This window comes from Passer domesticus, chromosome 1, assembly GCF_036417665.1.
Source record: "Passer domesticus isolate bPasDom1 chromosome 1, bPasDom1.hap1, whole genome shotgun sequence".
NCBI lineage: Eukaryota > Metazoa > Chordata > Aves > Passeriformes > Passeridae > Passer > Passer domesticus.
The window spans coordinates 92205320-92229282 of NC_087474.1; the positions used below are offsets into that span (position 1 = coordinate 92205320).

The 23963-nt window shown below is 43.0% G+C and overlaps 2 protein-coding genes and 1 long non-coding RNA gene across 7 annotated transcripts in view; 2 read left to right on the forward strand and 1 right to left on the reverse strand.

Moving 5' to 3' along the window:
* The window catches only part of GRB10 (growth factor receptor bound protein 10), a 155651-nt gene that overhangs the window by 130444 nt on the left and 1244 nt on the right, over positions 1-23963 (reverse strand). The window contains exons 1-2 of one of the 4 annotated variants that reach the window (XM_064429451.1): positions 14204-14362; positions 13874-14100 (exon numbers count right to left, since the gene is read on the reverse strand). The exons of 1 other annotated variant lie outside the window; for it this stretch is intronic. The gene's annotated coding sequence lies outside the window, so the exon portion shown is untranslated. Of the gene's footprint in view, positions 1-13873; positions 14101-14203; positions 14363-14558; positions 14577-23963 lie in introns of those variants that run through there. 2 more of the 4 variants (XM_064429452.1, XM_064429450.1) reach the window with 2 other exon arrangements.
* LOC135300028 (basic proline-rich protein-like) lies at positions 13335-15609 on the forward strand. The gene is made up of 4 exons (XM_064419606.1): positions 13335-13929; positions 14217-14564; positions 14721-14792; positions 15413-15609. The coding sequence occupies exons 1-4, from the start codon at positions 13335-13337 to the stop codon at positions 15607-15609; spliced, it is 1212 nt and encodes a 403-aa protein (XP_064275676.1).
* LOC135305830 (uncharacterized) lies at positions 15663-18285 on the forward strand. Of its 2 annotated transcripts, none has more exons than XR_010366811.1 (3): positions 15663-16123; positions 16217-16702; positions 17630-18285. It is a non-coding gene; the product is annotated as an uncharacterized LOC135305830 (long non-coding RNA). The 2 variants fall into 2 exon arrangements; XR_010366818.1 differs by having other exon boundaries at positions 15663-16063; positions 16587-16702.

The following is a 23963-nucleotide window of genomic DNA, read 5'->3' on the forward strand; positions in this document are numbered from 1 at the left end:
ACAGAGGCTTAAGGGAGGCTTTGAAATTGCATTTGCTTTATATTGTGCATGTCAAAAAGACAGTCATTTGTCATCTTTTCTTGAGTATCCCTGAGTAAGATGATGATGCAAAGATAAATATTCATAAGGCTAGCTCATGCAGCTTTCCTCAAATCTGACTAGATCCAACTCCCTCTTGTTTAAAGAAGTAGGAATTATATGTAAATATCACAGCAAAGGAAGGAGATGTAGATGTTAAGATGCAGGAGCTAAGATCAGGTTTCTGTGCATGGGAGGGACCCACTGTGGATTTACAGGATTAGTGGCAGTGCCCATCCCTCTCTATCAGGAATGACCCTCTGCTCTCCACTTTGCAGATTTACAACTGCAGATACCAGAATCTTGGACCACGAGGCTGACACTCCCCCAAAGGCAAAGCACTCGTCATTCCTAAATAGTAACAGGGCTGGAAAATAGAAGAACAAAAAATAAAATGGTTTTTAAAAATAAAATCCATAGGTGTAGACACCTGAAGTTAAGAAAGGTTAAGCACACATTTCCACTTCATGGAGTTCAACTGTGCCACTATTTGCATTCAGCAGAAGCATTTTTGCTCAGGTGCCTCACCGTGTGGTTATCCCTGGAATCCCTGACTGTCCAAATGGCCAGCACATCCACTCCAAAGTAAGACTTATAGTTTAGACCAGGACTAAAACCAGGCCAAGTTTTAGAAACAACTTAGCTACCTGTATCACCAGTGGGATGTTTACTATGCACTGTGGTATAAATACTCCTTCTCTCCCCATTTTTTTCCTAACACTTCCTCCACCTTTGGAGAAGCCATCATCTCTGAGAGAATTTAACTTCCATGAGCTGGGACGTGGGAGCAAATACAGAGTGATAAAACCATCACACAGACAAAACATCCACCAAAAACTGCAGGCTTTTCTCATACAGATGCCTCACAGCAGCTCCAAGAGAGTGTTAGCATTACTCCAAAGAGACAATCATATCAGTAATGATTTTCAGAGCCATGATTTAGCCATGCTGTGAGTTAAGACATTCCCCCACCCATCACATCATCTTCAGCAGAGAACAGTGGGGTGCAACCTACTTTGCCTTTTCTCTACATCACACTAGAAAGCCACATGTGATGATGGAAGTCAATTTGATTCCTTCTCATCTCACACTGCTGAGAAATGGGTGCACTACAAGAAGGGAAAAGATCTCCAAAAGATCAAGGGGATGAAAAAGTTGAACTGTATCAATATTGCCCTTCTTAGTGTCTTCTCTTCTAGGTTCTCAGCATGGCCCCTTTAAAGCAGCTTTCCCTCTCCCTTCCCAATTCTACAAAACACACATATGAGCAGAGGTCACTTAGAAACTGCTAATCAAATGCTCAAAAACAGACTGAAATAGTTTCTGATGTTTCTTTTGCAGTATGTATCACAATTTTAAAAAATCCAACCATTTTTAGTTAGTCTTCATTTATACTCTTAGATAAATTTTAGATATTTTGCCTGTATTCAGTTTTTTCCTCCCTAATAATGGGATGGCTCAATTCTTTCTTACAGGATGCAAAACAGCAGGAGACTTTGTGGTGTTTCCCAGTGGAAGATGATATGAAAATTCAAAGCTTTATAGGTTAGGTCAGTTTTAGGATACAGCTACTTCAGATTGCTCTGCTTTGGTTTATACAAATCCTGTTACTTCTTCATTGGCCAGGCAAACCTTTAGGAAGATTACTGCCATGCTACAAAATCATCTCCATTGATAAAATAAAACACTTGTAATCCAGGCTGCACTTAAAGCAACAAGGTTGTAAATAGAGTCTTTTTATAAAAGTGGTAGAAAGTCATTAAAATTCATTTAAGCTACGTAGGCTATTTGGATGGATGTTAATGGATTTCAGGGACAGCACTTCAGGTAAAAATCACTTTTATTAAAACCTTTCAGTCCCTTGGTTTTCTAGGGACCTCATTTGACATGGCTAAGGTGTCAGGTATCCTGAGTCACCCCATTACAGCACTACTTTTAAAAGGATCCCAGAAGACTCTAAGACTTGACCAGAAGCTCCCTCCTCCAAGCCTCTCAGCTCCAGCCACAGCCCTACAAAGCTCCCACATTACCACTAAGCCCAGCAGCCCCCCTGCCCCATTCAAACTTCAACACAAAGCAGCCCTCCATACACCACATTGCTGAAAAGCTTCATCCTAAGGTCCCAGGGATTCCAAAGAAGTGTTGGATGCAGCATGCATTGAACTGCAGAGGAGATACACCTCCCTCAGACACCATAAAAGAGCTGTATAATACAGTAATATGTCCAGTGTACATATATATTCCACATTGGAAACCTCCAGGTTTTCAAGACACTAAGGATTTAAAGAGTTCTCAAGCTCCTCACACAAATCACACACTTCTTGCTTAGTTTCACAGAGTCACAACTGCAGAATTAGAGGATATTGGCAGGCAGAGGTGACTAAGACTAAGTACTGGATGAAAGCATCATTACCCACACAATGCAACAATTTATGGCTCTAACATAGGTTTAGGCAAAAATTCATTCTGACCACACCACTTGGTCTGTACTCAAACATTGACTTTAGATGAGCCACAGTTACACACAGGAAGAAAGCTTCAGTCCCCACACACTTTAGAAAAATAAATAAAACAATTAATTTTTGAAAGTACTTGTCCCATGAATGCTTCTCTGGCTGGATGAATCTTCTCTGAACCACTGCCAAAGTCAGTGCAGATAAGACATAGCTGAAGGAAAGTACACAGGTTGGCCAGATACCCCAAAAAGAGGAAGAAACTTGCTATTTGTACAAAACCACATTAGTGTACCCATGAAATTACTGCTCATTCATTACTTTCTTCACCTCAAGGGCCCCAAAACCTGACACAGCTATGCCAAGCAACTGAAGCATCATAAGTAGCATCTGCTATAAAACCTGAACTTCAGTCAACAGCTGACAGAGTGCTCAAAGTAAAACACAGGGTATGGGGAGAACACTTAATACATATTTTGTCACTTTCCAAATGACCTTGCAAAAGACAGAAACTCTTTCTAGATGGAGGCAAGTCCCTGTAACAAAGGCTGAGGAAAGATCTCTTCTTCCATCCATCCAAGAGTTCACATACAATGGAACTGGTATCCAGCCAGAGGGACTGAGCTAGTCAAAACTCAATCATTTTTGTGCTAAAATTATTGAAAAAACTATTCAGAACTTTTCTGAAGAGAAACCCCAGCCATTGCTGTGCAATCCTGAACCCCAAGTCTTCCCTAACTCTGTTTGGTAAAATGAAGAAAATCCACGACACCTTGCCCCCAAAATCATTCCACATTTACCACAGACAAGAATAATAACTGAAATTACAGAAGAACTCATTTTGGTTTTCAGTCAGCAGAGTTATTGTTTGGTTGGGATTTTTTCAGGCTAAAGCAGACTAGCTTTAACATGGCTGAGAAACTGGAGCTCTAAGGCAGTGCCTCAAGAGTCCCAGGTGTTCAAGAGCAAGATCTGCCCCACAGCCACCAAGACCATTTCCCAGCAGATACCAGAGCAGTCACCTCAAATGCCTTTATTTGACTTTGGCTACAGAAACCCTTCTTGATCAGAGCAGAACGGCTGAACCAGCTCACAGGCAGTTCTGGGATTCTGCAACTGGGAACAGATGAGACATTCCAGGAAAAAAGAAAAACATTTCAGCTGGTAACTGGTCTGAAACAAATATGTTTTACCACTACGTTTCAGAGCAAGTCAACCAAATCTCTGGTGTTTGAACAGCTATCATGCTTACTATTTTTCATAATATGAATAATGATGGATTTATTACCAGTTACTTCCTCAGTTGCTCTGTTTCATGACGATCATATAATAAGATACAGCTACACATACCTTACATAATCTCCTGAAACTGTGAAGGTGCTATTTTTATCTTCTTTAAATGTACAAGCAAGAGTAACATTTTTGTTACGGCTGAGTTGCTCAATAAAAACCCCACCTAGCACTGACACATTTCATGCTCATTTTAAGAAAACAACCCAGTACCACAGGTCCATTTTATTAGAAAAATAAGTAAAATTTAAAAGACATGAATAAACACAAGATCTATTTCATCCACATTCTAGGGCAGCAAAGAGATCAAACACAAGTTTAACCCCTACATATTGCAGAAAGCTCGCTTTGACAGGTAAACCTTGCAAATACTTGCAGGCTCTGGAGTTCCTCTACAAAGCCAGGTTTAGTCTTTAGCTTGTTTGCTTGTGTAGCTCCAAAGGATTTGTTGAAATTCACAAAGAAAGAAAAAAAATACTTGATGGGTTGCTAAGCCGGCCCAGCAGTTTGCTGACACTGAAAAGACATGGGATCTATCCTTCTCTCATTTCTCTTCCTTTCCCTGGAAGAGCACCTCACCTCAGCTGCCCCACTACATGCTTCCAAGAACTGGTCCCATCCTTTATCCCAGAAGAAAACCAATCCCAGAAAAAACAAGTACACAAGATAGCTTTCCTACCCAGTTAGAGAGTCAGCCATGCACCACACAGTGAACCACCAAGCTGGCCCACGGGAAGACACCAAAACATTCCAACAAAATATTGTCAAGCTTTTGGTAGCAGTCAGCTCTTAGCATGGCCCACGTCCTTTGAGAAATGAAAATGTGCCTCTCTTCCTGGAGAAAAGTCTTTTCACCTCTTCAAATTGTAGAGCTTCCACACACAGAAAAAAATTCGTATTTAAATACTCAAAGAGGTAGAAGTGACCAGCCTCTCTGACAGCTGCACATGTGCTGTCTTCCTGAAACTCTACCAAGCACTGTCAAATTGACCAGAAAGGCAACTTCACATCACCTACAGATATGTCACCTTAGCTCACATGAATTTTATACAAGACCCCTGGGGAATAAATCTTTCTAAGGAAGAGCTGGACTGTTGGACATGAAGGACCCAAGAAGTTCTCAGAGATGAATACAAGCAAAACAAAGTCAGACTGTTACAGCACAGGACTCTTTCACTGAATTTTTCAAATTCATCCATTTTCTAAACACCTGTCAGAACTTCTCCTGCTCCTGGGAAGAGAAGTGGAATCATTTCCAAGTAAATGAAGATCAATTACACATTTACCAAAATTACCTAAGGCTTAGACTAGCAAGACATCTTGCAATGCCATTCTCCTACTGAAGGTTGTATCAATACTGTTTTTCAAAGCACACTGGGGAAGAAAATTATCCAACAGTTCAACTGGGCATTAAAAGTGCTACCACACACCTAAACTGCATCAGCTGCAAGAACCTTTGCAATGCTCCTCTGACTCCCCATGTGTTAAGAGTGTAACCCACTTTTGCTAGCAAGGAACTCCACAGAGATTTTTCCTGACCTTTATTAGCATCAGCTCTAGAACAAAAAAAAAAAAAAAAAAAAAAAAAAAAAAAAAAAAAAAAAAAAAAAAAAAGCATGCTGAATGTGAAATAAGTCTGAGTACACATCAGAGATGTCAGCAGCTCGAACAGCATTTGCTCTCCATTCCTACAGCTCATCTCACAGTCTTGCTGCTCAGTTCTCTTGAAGCCTTTTGGAAAAAAAACACAATCCCTCTTTGAAAACTTTTCAACTACTAAATGTGATGACTATGTGTAATGTTATAACAGCCTGCCAGTAAAGTATATCAAAAGAATCAGTTCAGGAAAATCACACACGGACTGTGACATTCCAGTCTACTCATTTCTAGAGCATCATAAAGGGCTATTTCAATTTCTTTCCTCTCACAAGGCTGTCCTGGTTTCAGCTGGGGTAGAATTATTTTCTTTCTAGAAGCTGGTACAGAGCTGTGTTTCAGATTTTGGATGAGAATAATACTGGTAACACACCAATGTTGTAGTCATTGTTGAATAGCACTCACACCAAGTCGACAGCTCTTCAGTTTCTCACCCCACCAGTGAGGAGGCTTGGGGTGAACAATAGGCTGGGAAGGGATACAGCCAGGACAGCTGACCCCAAGCAGCCAAAAGAATATTCCAAACTACACAGCATCATGCATGGCATCATGAAAAGAACTGGGGAGAGGCAGCTGCTTGATGCTTGGAGACTGGGTGGGCATCAACCAGCAGGTGGTGAGCAACCACACAAATCATCACTTGTTTGTATACCCCTTTTCAGTTGTTACTGTTTTACCTTCCTTTTCAGTTCTCCTACACTATCTGTATCTCAACTAAGGAGTTCTCTCTTCTTTCCAATAGCTCTTTCCCATCCCACTGATGTGGGGATAAAGCGAGTGAATAACTGTGTGGTGTTTAGCTGCCTGACAGGTTAAACCACAAGGGCCTTCATTATAATAATTTAAAAACTAAAGCTAGGTGCCCAGCAGCCAGGGAGGGGGAAAAAGCAAAACAAAAAAACCAACAAGAAACCAACCAACAGAACAGGGAAAAAAAAAACCTCCATCACCCAACCCACCCACTTTTGGACTCAACTTTTTGACTTCAGTTCAGAATTCCTGGAATGACAAACAAAATCATACAACAAATAATGGAACAAAACAAAAGAAAACAATGTTACAGCTGGTGAGCTTTTTCATAAAGCATTAAAAATGCATGCATTGTGCATCTAGATGATGGCAAATCTGCCTCTAGCATAAGATGCAGAGGCAAGAAGTACTTTGTCCTCACAATCACACTGCACAGATAAGCTTCTCTTGGAAATTGTTTACTATACTTCTTGCTGTGACTATGTACAGTAACTGGAACATCACAGTAAGAGATGGACAGGAGAAACAAAAGCAACCTGACCCACCAAGAAAGCATCTGCCAGCACTTGAGCCATTGTTCTGCACAATATCAAGGCCTGAATTCTGACATAATCCCCTGACATCTCGGGTGATGTCAGCACAAGCAGCTATTAGAATGAAGAATGATCCCCCACAAGACATTAATTCAGAAATAATCGATGGTCTTGCAATACATATTTCTCCCTTAACATTCTCCTAAATGGACTTTAATATTTGAGCCAGAAGGGAAAGCAGGCCTTTTAAGAAAGCTGGTGATATTTTTGTCTTGTGCCAAAGCCTTCTGAATTTTTAGCTTTTCCAACTCCTTGAAGTTTAATTCCACACTTGTGCTTTGATATAATAAAAGCTCCTCATTCCTTTCCAAGGATGCTCAGAGCTTTAACAGTACACTAAGCAAGACCAACCTACAGATTTTACCTTCCCCCAGTCCTTCTCACCCCCTCTCTCAATTCCCATTTAAGGAGAGAGAACGTTCTCCTATCTGAATCTGTACCTAGTAGTTTGGCAGACATGAACATCACAGAAAAGAAGGAAAGAAGAAAGCAGGGAGGGAAAAAAAAAAAATCACCTCCCCATTTTTATTTCAGCCTTGAAAACTTTGCTCCAATCCTTTCTAATGCACAACAATCTTGTCCTACCATCCTCAAATAAAGTCAGTATCTGGGAAAATTTTTCTAGCAGTTTTTTCTCTAGTAAAGGATTTAAATCCTTGCTGCCAATTAGCTTGACATCTACAAATATATGACACATGCACAGACAGAGCCCAGTTGCAACTCCATCACCAAAAATATGTTTAAGCGTCAAATCAGTCACAGAACCACAGATAATTCACTAACAGGAACATCAGCAGTAAGAGATCTGGATGATATTTAATGGATTCTCTTCCTCACAGTTTCAAAATTAAAATAAGCACCTGAAGATAACCCAGAAATAAAGTTAAGCAAAGTAAAAAAGTAACTTCTGAAAACTTAGTCTATGCTACAAACCAACAACATGAGTTTGGGCAGATCTGCAGTCACTAGATCAAGTCATTAAAAGGGAGAATTTAGATGCTGAGCACTGAAAGAAGTTTCTAAGTATTCATCAAGTGCTAATCTCCACCATGAAAAGACACTACAGACTCACAGATTCTCCCTGCTTATTGATTTTCTCACCAGGGATGCATAATGGAAGAACGATACTGGTCTCATGGAGTATTATCCACCCCTACTTAGATGCCTTCAGCAACCACAGGCTCAGCTTGGATGCAGACACTCAGTTTCTCAGATTTCTCTGCTGACACAAATTCTGCAGCAAGAGCATGAAGGGAGTGGAAGGACCATGCTCTGATGTTTAATGTGTGACCAAATGCAGAAATCCCCACTGCTGCTCAGCAGGAGAGCTCCTTCCCACTGGGCTATAGGTTTATTCCAACAGGATGGTATGGTATTTCCTCTATGGTTTGTCTGCCAGGAAAGTCATTTCCTATTTTTGTCCTGTTATGAGCTAGTAGAAGCTGGCATTGATGGAGGCTGGGAAGAATGAGAGGTTGGTTTGCTCGTGGTTTAACCAAACATGTGTTTACAATTACCCCATTCATCCCTGTCTGTGCAAAACAGTCTTTTTTGGAACGTCCCCATGGTCCTTGGATTTGGCCTCCACAAACGCTGAAAAAGACTTGCTAAGAAATACATTGAATATTACTGCTAGAGCAACAAGATTGTCCAATGGTTAATACTGCAATCATTAACACAACTGTTGGCCATTAAGATCAACATAGCTGCCCAACTTTTTGCTGTTGGCCTAAAGATGACAGCTCAACAGCAGGAGGGTAAGATAATGGGAAAAGCTCTTGCAGCCCTCCCCTGGAGTCCAACAAAAAAATACAACAGAAACAGAGCACCGAGTTTCTTTCTCAGATATTCTACAGCATCTGCCCACAAGAAGAGAACGCAGAGATGTCCATGATGTTCCCAGGAAGTTTGTCTAGGGCACTCATCACCTCTGCATCCAAGGACCGTGACTATCAACCATTGTCCCAAAGCCCTTTTCAGAAATACACAGCTTAATATAATCAAGACTTTCAACCCCTCCTTAACCTCTCCCCAGTTCTCACTTTAGGGAAGAATAAACAGAGTCTGTTCCATCATCATGTGGTAAAGGAGGAATTTCTCACTGCTGATCCTTTCTCCAAGAAGAGGTCAAACCATTCTAGCAAGTATGCCTTATCCCATCATACCTGAAACAGCATAATCTCAAAGACAGCAGTCTTGAAAGCGGCAGAGTTCCAAAAGACATGCATTTCACCTCTCTCAGTACCAGTGAGGTAGACTTTCATGCCATGTGCCTAGATTGCCAAACTAGATTTGGAATAATCTACAAACTTGATATAACCTGTAATTTTACTTCACATCATATGTCAGCAAACTACACATTTTCCTCTACCATTTTACTCACTCCAAAGTTATCATTTGATATCCAGGAATATAATGACTTACCAAAGGTTTCTGAAAAGATTCAGAAAGAAGAAGGTCCCTCCCACTAATTTACAGCAGTAGTTACATGCTGTATTACCCATGATATGGGAGAAGGTGTTCTACTCTGCTGAAAAGATCATCCACTTTAAAACAACTGATCTTCATGACAGCTTTTACTGTAACCGTTCAGGAGTGGTAATCTGCATTCCCCATGGGTTAACTAATTGGGATGCAATTAGCAGGTTTCATTAAAAGCTCTCTTGACTTGCAAATGAGCATTAGTGCTGGGCTTTGAAGAAACCATCATTATTCATCCTGACTTTATTTTTGTTCAATCCACACCTGAGTCTCTGGTCAGTGCCACTACAGGTTGCTTGCCTGTAAAAACCCAAGCAGCAGCCATAAAGCTGCTGCCACCTTCTAAGGGAAAGTGACTCACCAAGTGCTCATAATCCCATATTTTTGTGAATGACTCCTCACCATTAAACAGAATTCCCTGGTCTTTTCTCTTACAGAGACCAGGAAAGACAGAATTGTTCACAAGGACACTACTCTAAAGCAGAGGATGAACTTGCAATGCTTTCAGTCCTGAGAGCTACGTCCATGTGCTCTGTATGAGCTGATCCATCTATGACTTATGAAAGATCCTAGGAAGGCAAAGAGGGAAGGAAGTTTTCAGTCAATGGATGCACATTAGTGTGAATTGAACATCTCCTTATTAAAGAGTTTCAATACTCTTGGCACTGATATTCAGTGCTCCTGTGGACATTTGAAGTCCAAAAGCTGTTAGAAACATAACCACCATATTCAGATGAAGGACCTGTACAAAAAAAGTAGAGACTGTCTTTCTACACGCATACCTGCTGACAAGGTGGTATCCAGGGGAATAAATATAAGAAAACAGAATGTTAAATATATCCAACAAAATCTTATAAAGTCGGGCTATTCTAGTTGTTCCATCACTGAAGACATTAAGAGACTGTTTGTAGAGAGGACACCTCATACTGATCAACAGTTTTCTTTAATGATGCTCTCATAGTGGACTCTGGCTTTCTAGGACAGTGCTCTCCACATTCCCAATGTGACAGAGGAGCCATATTGAGCTAAAGGGAGAACTGCTATCCAATTCAACAGATGGCATGAGAATAGCAAAGACCTGGCACAGGACTAGTCCAGAAGTGCACAGTTCAACATGTATAAAGAAAGAGAAGTCAGTGAGGTGGCTTCTGTTTACTTCATAATATTATGTTTCAAAACAACCACTGGTTTGGGAGAAAAAGTAATAGGAATCAAGACTATTTTGCCATATCCAAGTTTAGATTGCAACATGCTCTCCTGACCAGCAGGCAGTGTAAAGATAGCAAACCTGTAAATAAAGCTCAATGCTAATAAAGGGATTCCTTGGCAACCTCATCCCTTGTAATTCCTAAAAAAGATTGTGGGGTTTTAACTTTTTGGTAAAGGATCTCCATTCCTAGATTTCCCTGGGTGAAGAGTTGCAACTGGTATATTTTGGACACAGCCAGAAGCAGGTCCAGTTTCCAAGAAAAACAATCCTAACTTCTTAGCCTGCTTTCCTACAGAAGGAGGCTTATGCAATCACACTGTAGCCAAGCCAGTTGGCAAGCTGCATGCAAGCCTGACAGAGGCAGAGGTCTCAGGAGTTATCTTCCTTGTTTATGAAAACACTGGGCCAGGTGGGCACACTTAAGAAACACTGCACTGGGAACTGCCATCAATACTCTCATAGCTGAGATAAATCCAAAGAAAAGCAGGCTTTCCTTAGTCTTAGTTAAGACAGACATGTTAGCACAAAGTGAAGTTTTTCCCCTGACCCCATTAATAAAGTCCACTCAGAGATCTAGAATTAAAAGGCCAGCAGAAAATAGTAAGGGGTTTCACCACAGGGTTTGCTGCAAACAGTGAAATTTTTAATTGAGCAAATACTTAAATGCATCCTAAAAATGCATAGCACCGGACATCAAAAGGCACCCCTCCACCTATTTGCCCACCCCACATTTCAGTGCTCTGAAGAAGCAACTGAGTGCATTTCACACACAAACATATACATACATTTCCTAAGACAGAGCTGAGCTGGTCTAGGCAGAAGTTATACCTAGAAATCTGGCCTCATTTAGCACCATCACCTCCACAGCCACGTGCAGAGAGGCACAGCACCAGGGAGCAACAGTAGGGTCCCACCCAGAGTGACACCAACCAGGAGCCCCTCACTTTGCCTGCTGCCATGCTACCTGCATCCAGGGAAGCTGACGGTGCCTCAATCTAGAGGGACATCTGCTCATTTGGGGCTGTCAGAAAACAAATTCCCAGAGCAACACTCTGGCGCTGCTGGCAGAAGCAGTGCATGACCCAGCTATGCCTCTCCTCTGCCAGCTGGGAACTCCCTGCCTTGGAAGGATAAGCTTTGCCAGAAAGATCCAGATACTTTTTGCCCATTTACATCCCAAGCACAGATGGGAACATGACCAAAGATTTCTAAAAAACCTTCGTAATGATTCTTGCTAGAGTAATTTAGGCACTCACAAGACAGAGGGCTGCAAACACTTGTTTTATTCACAGAGTGCACACTGTACACTTCAGCAGAACTGAGGTGCAGAAATCCATTTTGCATTTAGGCAGAGCTTTTGGACTACTCACTAAAAAACACAGGAACATTCTACTGAAATCCAGGTGTGGCTGTATGCGAGGATAAAAGCCAACTCACACAGTGCTAAGAGAAGGGATAGTTTGATTAACAAAACCAAGGAAAACCATGGAAGTACCACAAGATCTTTAATATGTAGCCAGGGCAAACAAGACCTACTTTGAGAACAAATAACGTCCAAGTGAAGAAAATAAATCAGACCAGAACATGGTATAATGAGCACCAGAGGCAAGCGTCAGGGTCTGCTGCCCTGTTGGTTTACTGCTTGCAGGAAGGCTACCAAACAGTACTCTCCAGGCTCTGCTGTTTGCTCTACACTGTGCTGAATTTTAACAAGAGTCTGATGTTAGAGAAAGAAAACTCAAGCAGCTCTGATATTAACATATAGCTGTACAAATGTAGCCAGAGGAATACAGCTCTGGAACAGCTCTCCTTCTTATGCTGCTCTGAGAGGTTAAGCCCTGAAGGAAGACTAACAGCATGGGAAGAGCATCCTGCCTACCTCCCGCACCTCAGCCCCAAAAGCATCCTGAAGCACAGCCAGAGCTCTCATCTAAAGTTTCAAGCATATTTCCCCTTTTCCAAGAAGGTTTTCTAATCTCCATGTGTTTGTGGTGCTTCTTTTTTAACCTGTCCTCATAACTCACTCCTTTTAATCCCAGGATTAGCCTTGTTGCCCTTATCTGTACCTTTTCTAGAGCTGTAAGTACAACTACCAGCCTCAGAATGCAGGAATAGATGGAGCTGGAGTGTTAAAGCATCCTTGCTACACATCCCACAACATCTCCGTTAAAACACATAAGCACATTCAAGAGGCTAAACAATTTCAGCTGCCCCTTAGAAGTGTAACTGAAGGTGGCAGATGCCCACATCCTTCTATCCTGCCCCCTCCTGCTTTGCCCCAACCCCAAATTCATTTTGCCTTGGAGAAGAGAAAAGCAAACCACATTCTTTGGGTCTGTTTTAGAAAACCTGATCAATGCTGCTTTGACACACCAGCAAAACATGCTCCCATTTCAACAAATGGGAGCATTTCAGGCAGACCACCACTTCAGATGGAGTGGGGCTCCTGGCTGCTGAATCAGCACTTTCCATCCTGCTGGCAATACAGAGTTATGCGACGCTTCAAAGGAAAGCGGGGAAAAGGGGGAAAGGGGTGGGAGGGGGCGCTGGCACTTGAGCAACAGAAGCGGGCAAGAGGATTGTGCAGGAGTTCATCTGCCAAACCAATTAACTGCAAACTGTTCTTATAAAGATGCCACAGTTTCAGCCCCGGCTTGCAGTACCACGGTTATACAATGCGAGCCATGCGTGCCCGCCTCTCCCGGCGGGGAGCTGGGGCAGGAGAAGCTCCGCACCGCCCCCCAGGGAGGGTCTCCCTGGCTGCCGAGGGGCTGCGGGCACGGCCGGGCGCTCGGCAGGGCCGCTCTCCGGCGGGCACATCCCATGCCAAGGGTGAGCAGGAAGGTGGCAGCACCCCGGGGTGGCATTTCTGCGAACTGCCCATCCGCCAGCCCTAAACGGAGCGGGGGGAACCCCGGCGAGTTTCGGCGGCAGCAGCAGCACCGCCAGCAGTTGGCGGGGCAGGTCTTCGCTCTCCGCCAGCGCGGGGCGACGGGAAAGCCCGGCTCCCGGCACCGCCGGGCGAGGCGCGCAGCAGGCGAGCAAACAAAACGCGGCAAGGAAGCCCCGAGACGGGAAAAAGGGCCGATCCCCCGAGCCCCGCGGCCGCCGGCGAACCCCGTCCGACCCCGGGGGCTCCGCGCCGGGCGGGGGGCGCTCCCCGCGGGCATTGGGTGGGGGGGGCTCGCCGGCGGCCCCAGGAAAAGGAAGTTTGCTCTCCTCCTCCTCCTCCCACCGGCCTCCGCCACCGAGAAGCCGGCGAGCCCTCACCCACCCCGGCCCGGCCTCACCCCCTGCGGCTCCCAGGGGCAGCAGCAGCAGCCGCCCCCCTGCGCGCCCCGCGCCGTCCCCCGGCCCCTTACCTGCTGGGCGGGCAGGCGGCCGGCACCGTCCCCGCCGGGCGCCGCGCACCCGCCAAGTTTGGGGCGGGCTCAGGGGTCGGGGGAAGGGTCGTGCGCGGCGGGGACGGGGGCGCGGGCGGGGAGGGGGATCCTCCGGGCGGCGCGGTGGAGTGGGGCGCGGGCGGGGGAGAGCGAGCTCTCGGAGCCACGCGCCTCAAAACCAGCAATAACAAAAGAAAAAATTAAAACTGAAAAAAAAAAATTAAAAATCATACAATTGAAAAAAAAAAGCAATTAAGAAAAAAAAATAAAATAAAAGGGGAGGGGAGGAAAAAAATAAGCAAAACACACCCAACGCGAACAGGGACGTTCGCGCCTCCGCAAGGCGTCCCCGGGCTGCGGGAGGGATCTGCGGAGAAAACTTCTGCCTGCCCGTCCGCGCTGCCGGCTCCGGTGCTAACGGCGCCCGCCGCCGCCGCGTTCTCCCCTCGCGCCCAGCTGACTCCCGGCGGGCCCCGCCCCGCTCCCGCCCCCGCCGCACGCAGCCGCAGCCCCGGCCCGCCGAGGGCAGGGGGCGGCCGGGAGCCCCGGCGGCCGCGGGCGGTGTGGCGTCCCTGCCCGCCCTCCCCCGTCCCGGGGCGAGCGGCGCTGGAGGCGGAAGGTCGTGGGGCTGTGGCGAGTCTCCTGCCCCCTAACAAAAGCTCACCCGCAGGTAGCACCGGCGCGTGCTTTTCTTGGGAAGGGCTGTTTTGTCTTTAAAAGAAAACCAACAGAGCATCTCCACACGCGAGGCGTTTGTGCTTGGACTTTTTCTTTAACCTCATCGGTCCTGTCCTGTTCTCGCATTTTTCCCCGCAAAACTGCGCAGGGCAAGTGCCCCAGCTCCCCTTCCTGCGCTCCAGACAGGCGGAGCAGGCTCCCGGCATGTGCCGACTGTACGGTGGGCTCTTCAGAGCTGCTCCGTGCTGCAGAGCGCCCTGCCCTCCCGGCATCCTCAGGCTGCCACTAGCACTCCTACAGACTGCTGCTGCCAACTTCTGTGCACTGGGACCTTCGCTGTTTCACCACGGCAGCTCCAAGTAGCTTGCAAATAACTCGGACTGTGGAAAAGTCCTGTTAAGGGAAGCAAATTGCACGCCTCCCTAAGAGCTACTGGTTTAAAATGTATTGACTTCCAACGAGAGCCGTCACACTCTGTGAGGAGAGGAATATTTGCTTCACTAGATGCAAAAACACCTCTCATAACAAAGTGGTCAGCCCTATAAAAGGCAATTCAGCCCAAGGAGAAGTGGGAGAAATCGCTGGGCTTTTCTTCCTAGACAGATGCATGTAGACTAATGGAAGTATTGTGGCTGAGCGTCCGAGCTGAATATATTTTGAAATGTAACACGATATCTTCTTTGCTCTTGCTCTTTCTTCCTCCCTGGCTCTTCTTTACTGTATTTAAAGGAATGCTTTTCTTATCAGCCCGTGTTTCCAGCCATGCTCTGGTCTCGCTCTGTTCTCGCTCAGTTCTCACCACTTATTCTCCCTGTTCAAGTCCTCAAATAATCTCTCCAGTTTCCTTCAGCGCGTCACCTCAGCCTCTTGGACACACGTGCCACTCTGCTGCCTGCTCGCTGCTCACGCCGCTCATGCCACCAGTCCCCAGCCTCTCCTGGGCACCACGCTCCCCTCGGCCATCTCCGCCTGATGCAGTGCTGAGCACTGCTCTTCAGTCTGTCAGCACCACTGCTGCCCGACCTGTCCTGTCCTGACCCAGTCCATCAGGACCTTGTTCTGTGGGCTGTCACTTCCCAGCCCCGTTCAGCCCTCTCTTCCCACCTTCGGGCTGGTTTGTCCTGCCTTCCTGTGAGCCAGTATTCACCCTGATCTTGGGTTTTGTGCGTCCAGCCTCGGAGTGGTGGTGCTTCACCAAAGGAGAAGCTGTCTCCTGTCCAGGTGAATGCAGGTGGTATCAGATTCTACCTGAGATTACTCCAGAGGCAAGAAGGCACCTACTCACAGTAGGCTGGCATCACAGTCCCACATGCTTACATAAGAAATTTTCTGCACACGTAGATCCAGCCCAGATCGGAAGGGAACTCCAAAGATCATATGGTGCAATTTTATGACAAAAATGATGTCATAATTGATTGTCACCCTGCCCAATTACATCTTGAAAGCCTCCAGCTGTGAGGACTCCACTCCACCCCTGGGGATGATTTTCCTGTGGGTGATTGTTCTAACTGTAAAAATATTTTAATTTTTTTTCAGTGGATCAAAATTAAGGTGAAACCTCTCCTCATGCAACTTGTACCTGTTGCCGCCTGTCTGCTCCCTGTGCCTCCCAGTGAAGAAAAAATCTCCATCTTTTTTTTGCAGCCATGCATGTACCTGTATGGTTTGACCAGGGTTGGTGCAATAGGTGTCCAGTTGTTGCTGCTTTCGCAGAACCCGCTGCTGTGGGCATGGCCAAGGACTTCAGCACATGCCTCTTCCACACGCTGTTTAATGCTATTTGCCCCCGGCACATTCCTTAGCGGCGCAATGCAACAGTTATACTTTGTCATCTGTAGTATTTCCACCCTAGAATATCAATTTACAGCCCTGCGTTACAGCGTGTCCTCAAAAAGCGAGAAGTGAAAGGAGAGAAGTTATATAACTGGTCTGGTGCTGCAGAGCCAGCCAGCCACCAGCAGGATTTCATTGCAGGGATTCCCACCTTCTAAAACATCTCCTTCTTCCCCAAAAGTCCTGCTACCTCAACCTCTGAGGCAATTTGCACACTCCATCTCGAAGTCAGACCACCTTTATGACCGTGATGCTCTGCATCTGACACTGAAGGGAAACTGGAGGGACAAAACTCAGGTATTTTTGAAGCATCACGCAGGCAGCCACCTGGCTGCCTTCCAGTATGCTCTTCCTTCGAATGTGCTCACTGTTTCTCCTATATAAGACTGCTGATCCATCAGTTAATCATATTAAGTACCTAAAATTAACTTTTAAATTATTAATGCATGAGAACATATCCGTTTGCCATGTACATTATTTTAAAGGATTACAGTATGTACACTGAGTGCCATTAACATTACATTTTGAAGACAGTAAATTGACTTGTATGGAAATCAGAAGATTTGATGGATTCCTCTAAAGATGCCTTTGACAATGATAAAATGTTCAATTGAATTATTATTAAGCATGTGCATGTACTTAAATTTCTTTCTAATACATACAAAAATAAGCAACTGCTCAAGTCTTATTAGTATAATATTTTTCATTTTGTGGTAGGTTAAAAAAATAGATACGCATGAATATTGCAAATACTCATCTGACAAATAAAAACACTAGCAAAGATATGTTTAGTTTCCTAGACTACAGCTGTGTCGTTCAAGACAAAACTGTACTGTCATAAGATTGTTTATCCAAAATAGCACCACTAAAATGGCTAAGTGGAGAGGTAGCAATGCATCTTTTCAGTAGCAATGAAGGACATGCTTATCTTTTCTCTTAAATAGTGAATCTCTGGCAACACCCTACACAATGCTGTTTCATGAAAATAACAGCCTAAAATGATGATATTTTCTCTTAGGAAGAAAAGATGATAATTTTCTGTAAGCAAAAGCACACAAGAAATAATGTTGGCAATAATGTGCTCTAACTATGTAAACATTATTCCTGCTCAAGGACCGTCTAAAAAGTGAAGGCAAACAGCCTTGGCCAAAGCCTTGATGTCTTCAGGACTGTGTACCGAGGAGAAGTTTATCCCAGCTCCCTGTTTTCTTCTTCTTTCCACAGTGGTTAAGGTTTGGGTGAGAGAAGACAGATTCTTCTGGCCCATGATGGAAGAAGATGAAAGAACTAATGAGATTCCCTGGCTGTGCTCAAGGGAATCCAGGCCACTTGGGGAGAAGAGGATGGGGCACGCAGTTCCCTCCTAGCTGGAGAGGGTCTTGCTGCCCTGCAGCTTCCAAGCTCAGAGCCTGTGGTACAATTGGGCTTAGGATATCCCTTTATTCTCCAGTGTACTACCTCAAGATATCCAGAAAGTCCAGGAAAAGCTCATTTCACTATTTATGCTTCTCAGGAAACTTGCATTAACACAAGTTTCTCATGTCTTAAGGGTTCAAAACCAGGTCCAAAATATAAGCAGAATATAGGCATTCTCTCTCTATTTAGCACTACGTTTAAGACTCAATACCTGATAATAAATGGCTGTTGGATTTCAAGTACTGTGGACTTGGTTTGCATTCCGCAAAGACTTGAACTCTGCAGGGTGACTTTTCATTTTGGAACTTAGCCAAAGGACACTAAGCTCACAATTCAGTTGGTTCCAAGAGAGAAAAAGGTCATTTTCATGTTTTATTAAATAGATTAATGAAAACTGTCTAGAAGATATGAAGTTTTCTTTAGAAACATTATTATATTTCATATATATACTGAGAACAGGCATAATTTTCTTTTCTATTAGGTTGATTTAGGAAATGAAAATCCAATAGCAGAAGATCTGAAGAGGAGAGATCAGAATCTGGCCACTGCTTTCCCTCTCAAAGGAACTTTCATGAAAGCATTATATGAAAGTTGGCATTAAGCATGATCTTGAACTAGTAGAATGCACTGATAAAAGAATCCAGCTATCTAAAAAGGGTCAGCTTGGTCATTATTGCCTGGTAGGTATATAGGCAAAAGTGCTGACCAACCTTTGAAATGATAATAAGTTTCTTTTGTTATGGACAAAGCTTTTCACCTTAAATAGACAGGAAGTCTTCTAACACAGTAGAGTTTTAATAAAGCTTAATCTGGAGCAAAACCAACTCAAAATTATTTTTGTTGCTTTTACTATAAATGAAGCAAATGCTTAAAATATTTTTAAAAGCTGTCCAGAAAAAAATAAGCTTTTTTAACATCAAGATGGAAGCAGAGGGAACACTCTCCTTCCTTTCTGTCGACATCCTTCTTTTCCATTTTATTTATTTTATCACACAATATATGGTGGAGATTGTAAGCTGAAAGGGGGAATGAAAGCACTAAGAAAAAAAACCACTAAACAAGTTTGCAAAAAATCTCACTAAATATAGCTTTATGAGCTGAAGGATACAAATGGAATTTCAGTATTCACCAAAAGACTGAAAAGACTGAGATTTTCAAAATTTTAAATGTTTTCCTCTAAGTATTTTCTTAGTTCTGTTTTTTAACTGATTCAGCCAGAACTTCATCAAATAGATTAGTTTTAGAAGTTTAGAGACTTCATCTTCTGCTCAGTTGTTATCAAGAGGGTTTCTTAATATAAAATATCTATTATTTCTTAATAGAAAATACTTTTCAGTAGTCTATGTCTAAAGACTAGTGACAGAAAAATAAAGGCTATAGCATGACCATAACTGAATAAACTCACTGTGTTCATAGACCACATTGTGAAGATCTACTCTTTGTTGCTAGGTAAGTTATATCTCCATTTACAGCTTTTTCAAAAGGCTGAATAGTCAGGGACATTTTGTAATTTGAGATGGAGTCCTAAGCTCTAGTGAGAGATGTGCTCTTCCTGGACTGTACAAAATAGAGCAGTTACACAAGGTGGTGTAGAGGAGAGGGGAATTTTAAGCAATACTGATAATTCAAACAGAAACTACATTAAAAAGACAGATACATTCAGCCCACCCTTCTACAAAAACACATCTGTTCCCACTGCTAGCTCCTCAATTAACACATAGACTGATTCAACACTAAGAATTATAAATTGCTGTATTCTCTCAGTTCCAATGAAGTGATGAAGAAAATGGACACTTTTGGACATCAAAGGTGTTAAGTGAAATGACACCTTAAAAGTGTTTACTTTCCCCAAATCAAAGTCAGCTGCTTTCCTGATGCATAAGTTTTTAACTAGGATGCCAAATCACACTAGAAGAAAAATTCAAAATTCTACTGCCATAGGAGGAGATTCAGTTCAAACTATACTTTATATTCTCATTTATGACATGAGAAATCAGGATTTATTCAAAATGTAGTGCTCATTCACAGCTTTGCCACCGATAAAGAGAGAAGGCAACAAAAATTGTGACTCAGAATGAAATCCAGCCACTCTGCAGTCAGTGGCAAAACTCTTAGAGATCTTAGTGTGACTGTGATTTTGTCTCAAGTATTTTCTTGGTTCCTGAGGGAGGGGCAATTCAAATAATAATACAGACAAAGAGAAAATCTTCAATGCCATAACTTGCCTGCAGGCTGTATCTTTTAGAGCATATTTTCACAACTGCTGAAGCAGGATCATCAGGCTAGTGCTATCTAAAAACCAGAAACATTTAAATGATATAAACAAAAAATAGATTAATTAGAAGTAGGTATTACTAAGCTGAGAGAAGAGGCAGAGCAATCCAGCTGTATTGGACCCAAAACAGATCACACAGGTCAGTGTGCTGAGCTGTGTGCAGACCCCAGCAGCCTCTGAATTAAAATGCACCTTTGTACAACACGGCTTTGCAGGGAGCCAGTGTGCCTTTTGCTGGCTTGCAGGGTATGGGAGCAGAGCTGAGGTGTGTTTCAAATTGGTTTCCCCCATGTGCTGTAGACACCACCACACTCTACAGCAGCCAAGTCATCTCCCAAGCCATTCTCCGGAGCAGGTGATGTGAAGTTTTGAGACTATTCCTATCCTGTACTTTAAATGAACAAAATGCAGATGTCTAATAGGCAATTCAAGTCTGAAATGGAGTTTTTGTATTTAAACTGCCATTTGCAAAGGAAGTAATATTTTGCTTTCCTGGTGCAAGAGTTACCAAAAAAAAAAAGCTAAACCAAAAGCAATGTACACTGCATTGTCATCCAAATTAATCCCTTGTTAACATACAGTTATAGTCTCTCATTAATTCTTCTTAGCCAATTAAGCCAAAACTTTCTCAGAAATTGGCTGGCAGGAAAAGATTCCCTTACTTCATCCACAGCAAGCAGTGAGCTAGCTGCTTAAACAGAGCATTGAGAACTTGTGTTAAAATAGAAATTGTGTCTGCAGTGACTTAAAAGTATATTTTCTACAAGTTTTGTGTATTTATTCAACTCCACTAAAGGAGTAAGAAATCATTCTCTGGTTTAAATTATTTCCTTCTGTTTGGAAAAATAGTCATCCAAGAAGACTGATGGGACTTGCACTTCATACTGTCTGGCCAGAAGTAGGCATTTAGTGTGTCTTTATTATAGAGAAATCTTGGAGGATGAACTATATGATATACAAAAAGTGATGTACATCCTTTGATAAGAGAGAAGTCTTTTAACAGAAAGGACTACCCTGTAGCTGCTATCCTGACAAAATTAAGATTTCTTGTGGGGTCATTCCAACCTTGATGATTCTGCGATTCCTCTCCTCTCAAAACTGTGATGGCTGTTCTTTATCACAGAACCTCTTTTCCATGGTTGTGAGAGGTATACTAATAGTCTGCATATATTCTTAGTGCAATCTGTAACTTTCTTGAGAAGTAAATTTTTGAGGATTCTTCATTTCACTACCAAAAAATGTAATTAAAGTTACAAAGGTCCCTGTTTTCTTCTGATGCCTTAGCAGACATGAAATAAAAAAATAAACTTGTGTTACAACACAGTAGCTCAGACATTCATCTCCAGCAGCACTCTACATCCACAGGCAGTGAGAAGTCTCAGGGAGTCTCACAGTACCTGCTACAGCAGCTGAGAGGAAATCCACTGGTGCCCCTCAGGAAGTTCTCACCACCTCTAGCTGGAAGTTTGGGACAAGCTTGTCACCGATTGCCTAAGATTTAGCTATGATTTATCCTGTTTTTCTAAACTTAGTCATGTAAGGGTGCACATCTGTCTAATCTCATATGCTAATTGGACCACAAAATGTTTAGTGAAAGGGAACAGAGAATATCTTTGCAGAAAAGACTTTCAGAACAGTTACACCCACCAGGTTTCTCCTTGACCAAGAGCCTTTTTAACACACACTAACTACTCTGTGAAGATTAAGACAGGCTGCTGCATGGCAAAAAGGCCTCAGCTGGACTGGGGCTCCAGCAGTGAGGCTCCCTTGAAGCAGCAATGTGGCTCCTCTGTGATCATGTGCCCACCTCAAGCGGGTGGGTTCTGTTCCAAACAGCCCTTGTTTTTAAGATGACAGATGACATTTCTGTTCTTACATTGATTGCTTTGTAGGTTCTCCCTTCTGCCCCCAAAGATTTGGTGATCCTCTTATCCTAATATTGTTTGGCAAGCGTTTGAACAGACCTTTATTTCAGCCATGCCTCAGGGATGAGATAATGTAGAAAATGCCATATTAAGAAACAACCAAACAAACTTCATTCTGTGTACCACAATGGACTGATGATAGAGCTAGGATATTTACAGCAAATCAATGAATCTGTCTAATTACTATGCTCTAATTTAGATAATTTGCTTCTACAGTGGGAGGCAGACTACTGGTGGATTGTTCTTCCCTCTTTAAGACCTAGAGCTACATATGTCATATTGTGAAAATGAAATTGCCTTCATATTACTCACTAGGAAGAAATTGGAGTCAGGCCAGGAGCAGATGGCAGCTCAAAAGGCAATCCTCTTCCTCCTTGAGAAGTACTATTACTTTGTACTTCAGTAGCAGTATTGATCTAAGAAACTTGATGCCTTTTACAAACAATAATGAACATAATTTTCTAGTGCCCTGCTAGCAGAGTTAGTGGGATTTCTCTGCTTTAGCACATAGAGAAACTGATGCATGTCAGATTTACAGCATTCCCATGCCCACAGTTTTCCAAGAGATTCCATTCTCCATCTGAAGGAAAATCAGCATCTCTAAACTCCCCACATTCTACTGCAAGCGTGGCACTCAAACATCATGCACATGAAATTAAGGGATGCTAGATAGAGGCAGAGACAAAGCCATTTGCAAAAAAGAGAATTTCCCAAGACCCACAAGAAAATAAGTAGCTGGACCAGGACCCAGAGCAGCTCAGTCCTGGGCTGTGCTTTGTAGGCTCTCCCTGTGAGCCCATGGGGAGTACCCAGCTACTCTTGAAACAACTTGCCCACAAAAAGCACCTCTTGGACAAGTTAAGCACTTGTTTAAAGTGGAAGTGAATTTCTGAACGTGAATACCTGCTAGGCATTATACCTTGCAGCACAAGGTATATATAGATCCAGATGGTGAAACCCTCCATAAATAGGCATCAGTATGTTTCCCTAGACAGGCCTGAGCAAACCTGAGTAATGAAAGAAGCATTTTTAGAATGGAAGAAGCAGAAAGATTTTCCTACTTCTTACACTGATATAGTAACCAATATAGTCATGATATTGAAATGGGAAGAATTTCAGGCTAAATGTTGGGGTACACTATAAATAAGTTAATTTGAGAGTAGGAGGAATCTTGCATACATCTCAGACCTTATTCTGATATGCACTGAGGTCAAAAAACAAAACTCTCAAGCATGAACAACATTGGGCACACAGCAAACAACTTTGCTATAAATTACAGTGCATATCCCCAACAGCAGATCTTTACTGGGTCTAAACTATCTGTGGAAGTGAAGCTAGGAATACATGTAGGAGCCAAACATTATCTTCAGGTGTACATTGAATATATGTGGAATACATGTCATGGTTTGCAAAGTTTGCAGTAGAACTTAGGTAGATGTGAAATTTTGGCATGATTTGAAGTGAGGTTTCTCCTGTTAAGGATTTTATTTCATGCTTACAGAAAGGTGATTTCTCATGGGTTTTCAAAAGTGAACTCTTTCATAACAGAAATACTTTATAATGATCTTCACAGTGTAAGTTAGAAAAGGAGAAGAAGAAAGCTGAACCAGTGGCAAACTACAGAGGAGACAAAAAATACAAATTTCTGAAGAGTGAAATTCCATTTTTCTACTAGCAGTTCAGAAAATTAGTTTTGCAAAGAGAAAACTAGTTTTATAAAAAGATATTTTGCTTTATAGATTTTAATAAATGTATTACTCTGTCAGCACTGATGCTCATATCCTGTCAGGCTACTTTTCAAGTAAGCAGGCTGCATTATAAACTAGGATCCAGTTCTGGTCCCAATGAAGTCAAAATGCAAGCTGGAGTCAGATTGATTTCTTCACCTCTAAACTCTGCAGCACATGCTGTATAGTTAAAAGTAATTTTTTCTTTTGATTGT